The sequence below is a fragment of the Gadus morhua genome, chromosome 7, assembly GCF_902167405.1.
Source record: "Gadus morhua chromosome 7, gadMor3.0, whole genome shotgun sequence".
NCBI lineage: Eukaryota > Metazoa > Chordata > Actinopteri > Gadiformes > Gadidae > Gadus > Gadus morhua.
Window position 1 is genome coordinate 27136671 of NC_044054.1, and position 10000 is coordinate 27146670.

At 44.5% G+C, this 10000-nt stretch overlaps 2 protein-coding genes across 6 annotated transcripts in view; one reads left to right on the forward strand and one right to left on the reverse strand.

The window, feature by feature from the left end:
• zgc:171775 (STKc_p38 domain-containing protein) overlaps positions 1-804 on the reverse strand; it is a 6370-nt gene extending 5566 nt beyond the window's left edge. Inside the window, exon 1 of the mRNA XM_030361814.1 lies at positions 511-804. Within this exon, the coding sequence (XP_030217674.1) occupies positions 511-644 (134 nt within the window). The 5' untranslated portion in view covers positions 645-804. The remainder of the gene's footprint in view (positions 1-510) is intronic.
• A 1329-nt stretch (positions 805-2133) lies between these two features.
• plxnb1a (plexin b1a) overlaps positions 2134-10000 on the forward strand; it is a 48236-nt gene continuing 40369 nt past the window's right edge. For 2 of the 5 annotated variants that reach the window (XM_030361728.1, XM_030361730.1), the window contains exons 1-2: positions 2139-2560; positions 2684-2772. In XM_030361728.1, coding sequence (XP_030217588.1) covers positions 2728-2772 — 45 coding nt within the window. In that variant the 5' untranslated portion in view covers positions 2139-2560; positions 2684-2727. Of the gene's footprint in view, positions 2773-10000 lie in introns of all 5 variants that reach the window. The other 3 variants (XM_030361731.1, XM_030361732.1, XM_030361729.1) reach the window with 3 other exon arrangements.

Below are 10000 nucleotides of genomic sequence, written 5' to 3' on the forward strand. Positions count from 1 at the left end.
TGGAAATGTGCATATAAAAATCAGGGGTTGACTTTATTGTAATATCATTTCAGTTTAAACCTGAAAGAAAGGTTAAATGATGTATTTTGAAAAAGACAGTCGATCTACAGGAAAGCATTCCCCTCAAACTGACCGACAATTTAAAATAAACAACAGCTCTGGCCTATTATTGCACATTGTTTTGTTATTTTTTCGATATTGTTTGCTCTGCATGCAGCACATTCTTAAAGTGCCCTTATCTGTGGACCTGTACCGACATGCTCTTTAGCTGTCGGCGTACACAACGGGTCTTGTTGTTAGTAGAGGTCAACACGTCTAGTCCTTGGCTATGCGTGAGTTACAGACTGGTATACACACAAATGAATAAAGAGCGGGGGGAAATACTAGTTTCAGATGGTTCATATAAGGCCATTTAGAAAATAAATGACGGTTACATAGACAATTTAGTCATACATACAAACAAAAGTATTTCAAACGCAGAGATACCACTTAAAATGCGAGTAAACTCACCAAACTGTCCCGTAAGCGCCAGAGCCGATCGGTTTGAGAGCCTCATATCGCTCCGGGACGTCCCAGGTAGTTTTCTGAACTTCAGTTCTGTAAAATCCCGGATGGACTGGGGAATCCTTTACTGGCTTTTGCATTTCGATGAGGATTAGTGAGTAGAACTAAAAATGTGATTGGATTTTCAACTATTTTCATAACCACGACATTTTTGCAGCCAGGTGAGACAGCTCAGGTAGTGGGAATGAAGGTAGGGAACACGCCTCCTTCGGCATGGTCCTGGCTGGGACGTGGACGTAGTAATTTTGAGAACGCGGCTGGCAGCGCACATGCGCACATTGACAGATCTTGATCAACTGATATTAAATGAAAACCAAACCCTGAAACAACTTATTTTAGATTGAAGCCACGTAGTGCGTTAGTAATTGTATGGATTGACCTTGGTCCAAATATCGACTTAAATGCACAACGTTTTAAAACGTAGAATTAGATCTGGGTACCAGTTAACCTCAATAACATTCTGGATACAAAAGTGGAAGCAGGGAGGTATTTTTGTTCACTTTGATTTTGAGGTTCTCAAAAATCTTTCACTGTTCTACTGTTACATTATCCCTGCGTTGGTTTTTGGACAGATGTCAGTCAAAACTAAAATAGAAAAGAATGTTCAAAATCAACAAGAGATAGGCCTAAGCAATACATGAAGTCACAATGAGCTAGCCTCTCATAAAACACATTTTCAACAAATAATCTGGCGATAAGTGAGACTGAGATCTGAAGGATAACCTTTTGAGTTTTTCCTCTGAATTATTTGGAAATAATGATTTCATGCTATGAAATACAAACTGAAATACAAACATATCTATAATAATGTAGGCCTACCGCATATTTGGTTGCAATTGTGAATCAGCTATTCTTCATTTTATTGTTTGTCTTGTAAGAGTCAATATTAAGTTTATGACCGGCTTGACTGAGTTTGTGAATCATCTCTGTAAACTCTGTAATCACACTCTGTAAATTTGGATTTCAGTACTCCAACCTGCCTCTGCAGGAAATATTCTGAAAGTTTAGCTTTTATCTGAAGGATCTGAAGGATAACCTTTTGAGTTTTTCCTCTGAATTATTTGGAAATAATGATTTCATGCTATGAAATACAAACTGTTCATATCTATAATTATGTAGGCCTACCGCATATTTGGTTGCAATTGTGAATCAGCTATTCTTCATTTTATTGTTTGTCTTGTAAGAGTCAATATTAAGTTTATGACCGGCTTGACTGAGTTTGTGAATCATCTCTGTAAACTCTGTAATCACACTCTGTAAATTTGGATTTCAGTAGTCCAACCTGCCTCTGCAGGAAATATTCTGAAAGTTTAGCTTTTAGGCTACATAGTTGCCCACGTTTAGTTCAAGTTTATGTTTTACACCGTTGTCCTGGTACAGTTCAAGTGGATGTATCACGCAGTCCGCTGTCTATATGGCAAAGGGACATGCATGCACCGGGTACACTGAATTATTTAATAAAAAAATGATTAACAATTGTATTACCTAAACCTTCCAGCTGGGGGCAATAATACATCATGTTGGAAAAGTGTCAGCGCCATGCAGCAGCACTAGTCATGCCTCCGTTCAAGTGAACAGCCTTTTGTCTGTTCTGGTGCAAATGTGCTTTGGAAAAACAACATACTGCATCAGGTCTTTGACTTATTTTTTTTACTGAAATTGTGAAATATTCAGCATCACTATTCAGGCCCATTTCTTGGTAAACAATCTCGTAGAAGCTCATATTTATTCGTCCCATAGGAAAATTTGGTTAGTATCAGAAATGTCAATCAAGATATTCCCTTGTGACCCTGTACATATGTCCATATATAGTATGTGAGGAATGGCATGCTACGCTTGGTTTCATTCGTACCGATGGTAACCGGGGTGGCCGCCCCAAGCTGGCCGCTGAGGGACTCCTCTCGTTGAAGCCCTTCCAGTCCTTGGCAGCTGCAGACCGGACTGGTCCACACACCGCCCTCCCTGCAGCGCTCACTACTACCCACAACAACGGAGGGTAAGAGTCACGGCGGGACCGGTGTTTCCCGAGTTCGCATCTAGTTTTGAAAGTGATGTGTCAGCCTCACCAGGGTAGACCTATTGGATTATTTTAAAGATGTACACCGATTGTCATCTGTAGGTGACTGGAGCTCAAAGCGCAAAACACTTTCTTCGCTTCAGTGGATGCGAGCTTTGCATCCTACAGCCGATTCCATCGATTCCCTTTTGGTAAGTTCAGATCTTGTTCAATCTTTGGTTTCTATGTCATTTAATAGCGCGAATTGAATTAAATCGACTCGTTCATTGTTATATGCTATCAAAAGATCATATCAGCTATTGTGGAAACATTACATCCATCACAACAGCAGACACGCGTCACCTGAAGGAATGCGAGTTGTGTGAGAAAAAGTGAAATGCCCTTTACACCAATTCATCTTAATTTAGCCGTCGCCATTTTCGCCTAATGTCTGGTAGTTAACATAAACAGTCATGTATGGTTGTTGTTTTTCATCAGATTGGCATGGTTTGTCTGAACCCTGTGTATTCTCCTGAGTGACACAATCAAAGAAAGCTGAAGTTCCCTTGGGCTCCTCATTAATTTTGGATTGGAGGAGAAACATGACAGATGTTTTGCGTCTCATTCTTGTTAGGCTAAAACAAAGGGCATCCCCTGCTCAGACGGCTTCTCGGCTTTGTCGCCTGGACTGTAATGCAGCTCGTGATTATGATAGTAATAAATGCAGTACACTAATATGCAAGAAAGATGTGACTTTTTTTGAATAGGCATAGGTTGGTGTCTTCCAGTTATTCTGAATACCCTACATTATAAGATACAGGGTCCATATACAGTTACATCATCAATATATTCATTATGCTTCAGGAGAAAGGGCAATTCTTCTTTATCTATTCCATTGGTTTGCTCTCGTAAAATCCAGATTTCTCTGAATAGCGAGCCATCTGCCTGCCCAAGTGGCTGTTCCACAAGCACAATATCACATTACCCACACTTGACTGTGCTGGCTGTGTGGTAGGGGCTTGAATGAATGGTATGCCTTCCACAGATTGTTGCGTTAAGTACCGCATTTACAGGCTTCTGGTTAGGGCCAGCTTCTGTCCCTTCATTAAAACGTGTATTAAATGGTTGCGGCTTGTATTATATGGTTTGGATTCATTGTTATTCAGCAGAAATGTTCAAAGCTAATCAAATGGGTCTCACTTTGTCTCTGGGAGACAGGGCTGGAATTCTTATTGTAGAATGGTTGAACTTGAACCTATGTGAACTTTGTCGCTCGTGAGAGGCTCAAACTAGCATTCTGATGGCTAACCACTCTCAGCTCTGTACGAGGAGGATAATAAGCACATATCATGAAATGACCGAACCGAAGACGCAATAGAATGGAAGTCTGAGGTATTTCACTTCTGCTCGTTCCTATTGTCTGACTCCCTCGCTCCATACCACAAGCACGGGTCAATCTACAAGCAATCTTGAGCTTGGCTTGGCTGTGTGCCGCCCCACCTCTCTCCCACCTCCCTCCTCCCTGTCCAAATTGGATGTAGGGCTACGTCACGCCCTACAACCACAGACCCCGGGGCAGTTGTCCCTTTGCCCCGGCCAAGAGGAGCTCTTCTAGCTATCTAGCTGGAATGCTAGCACACAGGTGTTAGCATTCTCTTTTCCAAAAACACATGCCAGATTCTTTGGGCAGGGTGGTCAGTTGTCTTGCATGCATGACTGACAACTGGTATTTATGCTGCTATAACCACGGCCCCACCTGAACCCCAACCCCACCCCCCACAAGCTCTGTTGCCCCCACATCCAGCAGTGACAAACGGCTTTGAGGTGGGGCTAGGCCCCACCTCAAAGCCGTTCGTCACTGCTGGATGTCTCCGTTGCATGTCTCCGTTGCCGTCTGAAAGCAAACGCATGTCTTAGGCCTCATTCTGGAAGCAAACAGCCACCTTGAGTGATCGACTTCACTTGTCAACGTATCTTCTGGGAACGCATCGATCAAGGCGTGCTGTGGATGGACCTAATGGATCCTGGGGGGGCGTGTGTGTGTGTTAACATGCCTTAAGATGAGCCTGAGCCTCAGCGCTCTATTGTTGAGTCAGCGTTGCCTCGCGGCATCGCGAATTCGCTATGGGCTGTCAGGGTCATCGGTGGTTGGGTGAACATTAGGGGCCTACTGCAAGAGGCGAGGGTAGGGGACGGGTCAGAGGGCTTGCTGAAGATAAGTGGATGAGAGAGAGCGGAACAATCCTCTTCACGGGATGTGGAAAGGCCCCCTCCGTTTCGGCTACAATCTGCTGTATGCTAATTGAATGGGTTTGAGCCGTAGACTGTATGGTTCTGCCCAGCAGGAGCAGCAGCTCAGCCAATGGGGTGGCACGGGCTGGGCTCATCCCCCATATCGGCTCTGATTTATTTCAATTACCATCTGCAGAACGTTGTATCCTATGCACTTTGCTCCCTTACATTAAAACGCACGCACAACCCATTTTCCTATGATGGTGTGGCGAACGTGGGCAGGATCAGAGTACTTGTGTAGCTTCCTCCCCGGGTTCGCGACCTCAAGACTCGACCTCAAGTAGTCTTTCCACCCACCAGCATTAGCGGCGGCAGTTCCACTCGACTATAGGAAGAGGCGGCTAAGGCCTAAAAAAAAAAAAAGTTTGGTTCCTGTTGGTTGTCAGTTGAGGTCATGGGTAGGTAGGGAATTTATTTTATTTTTTTATTTTATTTTTTCCAGCGGCAGCGGATGATAGGTAGGTTGTTTTCATTTAAAAACGAGAAAATTCGCTCATCCTTGTACAGAATGAAGAGGTGCTGTACCAAAACGTAATTATAGAGGTGCTGTACCAAAACGTAATTACATAAAAACATTTTTTTTTTTTTTTTTATAAAACTCATAAAATAATTTGGGTCGCACATAAATTGACAGGGTCGGTCGGAAACCGGAACCAAACAAATTTTTTTTTTAGGCCTAATTATTAAAGCCAGCCCAGCGTGTTTTTCTCGTGTGTTGCCCTCCTTCTTAGGTGCAACGTGAGCTCACAAAAACAGAACATGCACCTTGTATTTTTAGAAATTGAAGGCAGGTTTCGATCTTGTCGTCGGTTGATGTCAGTTCATTCTTTTGTTATTATGTTATATTAGTCATCTATCAGGAATGATGTATCGTCAATTTTAAAATGTAACTTCTTATTCAGCTTATTCAGCATAATTTATCGATAAAAACTTTTGAAAAGTGACCAGCTGTAGTTAATAACTCAAGAATACCTGTAGTGGTGTTAGGTTGTCTTGGTAAATATTGGTTGAATAGAGCCATTGTAGGTAGATTACAAAGTTGTCAAGAGAGAGCGAGGAGAAAGGAGCAGAAGAGAGATGGTTTTCGAATTTTCCAATGGGTGAACATTTCTCCCAGACTTTGTTCAAAGGTATTTTTGCCATCACTACCTCAGACTAGGGAAAACTTCTAGTTCAGGGACACATTAACCAGGCTTAATGGAGTTCAGAAACAAGAGGAGGAAGTGCAGATGAGAGCTGGGTTTTGAAAATAAATAACCCAATGAATCACCATTTCTTCCAGATTATGTTCAAAGGCCTTTAAACCGATACCTGAGGCCAGGAAATAGCTCCTCATTCAGGGATACATTAACCAAGGTTACGAGAATCCAGAAATGGACATGAGGGGGGGGGGTGGTGGGGGGTGGTGTGGGGGGGGGGGGGGGGGGGGGGGGGGGGTCGCTTTCCATGCTGAACAGAGTGATTAAATAGAGATGCTTGGATCAGGGACAGAGGAGGAAACCCTGGTTCAAGAGTTCTGCTCTATTTGTTCCAATTTTAGCAGCTGCAGTCATCGAATAAGCATGCCAATCACTCTAGATTGTCTGTTTTGGCCACGGTATTCCCTCAGCTTGTCGCATTGACTGTGGGCTGACAGGCAATGATCCGCGATGCAAGAGGGAACGACAACGCATGCTTATGCATGCAAAGGCTCTAGTTTAGCTTGTTAACTGTTGTTTCTATTTAGGTCCATAAATGTCCAGGCCAGCGGTCCCCATAGATTTCTCTGCATGGTAATCACTGAACCACATCAGGCCTCAAGGACAACAGTCCAAAGAATGTTATGGCGGTTAAAGGCCGTTAAAGAGTCTGGATGGATGGTTCGGGAATCAGGGCTTTTGTGACGTGAAAGATGTAACACATGTTCAACCTACAGTACAACCTGTCAGCTCCATCAGTATGTATACGTGTTTTCAGTATATGTTTGAATATGTGTATATGTGGAGATGAGTAGGATTCATGTAGCTGTAGGAAAGCTAATGTGGGAATAGAGCAGTAATGGGCAGCAGGGGTGAATGCACTTCATTGAATCAGAGTTCATTCTTTTGTCATGAAATCATATTTAAATTTGTACTCTCGAAGTCTCAATTTGGCCATTTGCCGAACCCAAGGAATAATCCTCCCTTTGGTTTCTCTCTCGCTCTCTGGCTCTCTGGCTCTCTCTCTCTCTCTCTCTCTCTCTCTCTCTCTCTCTCTCTCTCTCGCTCTCTGGCTCTCTCTCTCTCTCTCTCTCTCTCTCTCTCTCTCTCTCTTTCTTCAGTTCTTTGTTTGTGTGTGCGGTGCAATGCCAGTCGATGTCTTGAGTCCAACAGTAGTCAGATCTGGTCTGTTTGTCCAGCTGCTTAACCCCCCCTCAAGCCCCTCCTTCTTCCTCTCCTTCCCCTTCTTCCCCTCCCTGGGTGATCCCACACCCACTCACTAACCCTCTCTCTCTCTCTCTCTCTCTCTCTCTCTCTCTCTCTCTCTCTCTCTCTCTCTCTCTCTCTCTCTCTCTCTCTCTCTCTCTCTCTCTCTCTCTCTCTCTCTCTCTCTCTCTTTCGGTCTGTCTGTCTGTCTGTCTCTCTCTCTCTCACTCTCTCTCTCTCTCTCTCTCTCTCTCTCTCTCTCTCTCTCTCTCTCTCTCTCTCTCTCTCTCTCTCTCTCTCTCTCTCTCTCTCTCTCTCTCTCTCTCTCTCTCTCTCTCTCTCTCTCTCTCTCTCTCTCTCTCTCTCTCTCTCTCTCTCTCTTTCGGTCTGTCTGTCTGTCTCTCTCTCTCACTCTCTCTTGCTCTCGCTCTCTTTCTTTTCATCTCCTTCGAAATACATATATATTAAAAATAAATCTCATCCATATCAAGCGGAGACTTTCTCCTTCTTTTCTTCTCTGCATCCCTTTTCTCTGATTGTTTCTTAGGAACACAGGTGGACCCCAGTTGTCCCCTTGACAGATGAGTCTGTCAACGATGCAGCTAATCAATTAGGGTTTGGGTTAGGGTTAGTTAGGGTTAAGGTTAGGGCTCCCATTGTCTGCTGTCAGATTTTAGGCCCTCATTGAAACCAACAACAACCTCCAAATGAATCAGAATGAGGTCACTTTTCTTTCTGTTTGTTTGTGTGTGTGTGTGTGTGTGGGGGGGGGGGGGGGTCCACCACATTCACATGGTGATCATGCTGTCATTGGAGGTTCATTTCATTTTTCACGCCTACAAGATGGATGTGAATTAAACATGTGTTTGTGTGTGTCTGTGTGTGTGTTTCTGTCTGTCTCTGTGTGTGTGTGTGTGTGTGTGTGTGTGTGTGTGTGTGTGTGTGTGTGTGTGTGTGTGTGTGTGTGTGTGTGTGTGTGTGTGTGTGTGTGTGTGTCTGTGTGGTTGTGTGTGTGTGTGTGTGTGTGTATGTGTGTATGTGTGGTGTTGTGTGTGTGTGTGTGTGTGTGTGTGTGTGCGGAACCGCCCGCATTCACATGCTGATCATCCTGTCATTTTAGGTTCACTTCATTTTTCACGCCCACAAGGGGATGTGAATAAAGTGTTTCCTTGTAGCATTTGACCTTTTTAACAGAGGGGCAAATGTGTGGCGATTTGATGGTCATTACGATTCTTTGAAAGAAGACAACATCTTAGAAGAACCGTGGGATAACTGTCGATGCAAAATAAATGTAACAATAATAACTATTGGACCCATACTAGACTTAGTTACTGTTTATATCACACCCTAAATCCATCCTGATTTAGTTTTTTCCTCCTAACATTTTTATTATTTTTTTTAACTGACAGCATGACTGAGTATAGTTTTACTCATATCGTCAGTTACAAAAAGATGCCGTGTAACAAACTGAATTGCAATTCAATAAAAAAAAAACGTATTCACACACACACACACACACACTCACACTCACACTCACTCACACTCACACTCACACTCACACACACACACACACACACACACACACACACACACACACACACACACACACACACACACACACACACACACACACACACACACACACTCACACCAGCTCTCCCTCTCTCCATCCCCACCCCCATACTAAGAGAAACAGAGCGCTGTCTTTCTTGTTTATAACCCCCCATCCCTCTTTATAAAATCCCAACCTCTTGCCTGATCAATAATTGATGATCCCAGGTGTGCCCCCCCCCCCCCCCCCAAACAGACCCTCACTCCTCCTGCAAGCCTCGCTGATATCTATCATCCCTCCATCCTTTCTTCTCCGTCCCCTCTGGCTTAGCTACCAAGATCAGAGTCAAACACTCCCACTCTCGATCCCTCTCTCCCTGGGTACCCCCACTCTCTCTCTCCCTCTTTCTGTGAACTCCCACTCTCTCTCTCTCTCTCCCTGGGTACCCCCACCGATCTCTCTTCTCCCTCTCTCTTTCTCCCTTTTTACCCTGTCTCATACTTTCTGTGAACACCCTCTCTCTCTCTCTCTCTCTCTCTCTCTCTCTCTCTCTCTCTCTCTCTCTCTCTCTCTCTCTCTCTCTCTCTCTCTCTCTCTCTCTCTCTCTCTCTCTCTCTCTCTCTCCCCCTGTGACCCCCCCTCTCTCTCTCCCTGGGTACCCCCCCTCTCCCTCTGTCTCTCTCCCTGGGTACCCCCTCCTCAATCTGTCTCCCTCCCTCTGTATCCCCCCTCTCTCTCTCCCTGCGTACCCCCTCTCTCTTTCTGCCTCTGTACCCCCTCTCTCTTTCTCTCTGTCTCCCTTTTTACCCCCACTCTCTCTCTCTCTCTCTCTCTCTCTCTCTCTCTCTCTCTCTCTCTCTCTCTCTCTCTCTCTCTCTCTCTCTCTCTCTCTCTCTCTCTCTCTCTCTCTCTCTCCTTCTCTCTTGCGCAGTTGTCAAAAAGGTATTTTAGTTTATTGTCAAAACAGGCGACCATAACACAGAACTCTGATGCCTTTGCTACTTAGCAAAGTGAAATGGATGTGAGTGTGCATCTGTGTGTGTTTGTGTGTGTGTGTGTGTGTGATTAATGACCTGTGAGATGCTCTCATGGCCTTGCAGAGAGGGCTTTGTGTAAACTTTGATGACCGCTGCTTTGTCCGATCACCCGCGTCAGCCCTCCCCCTTATCAGCCTCTACTCATCCATCATGTGTTTGATTTCATGCCAGAGTG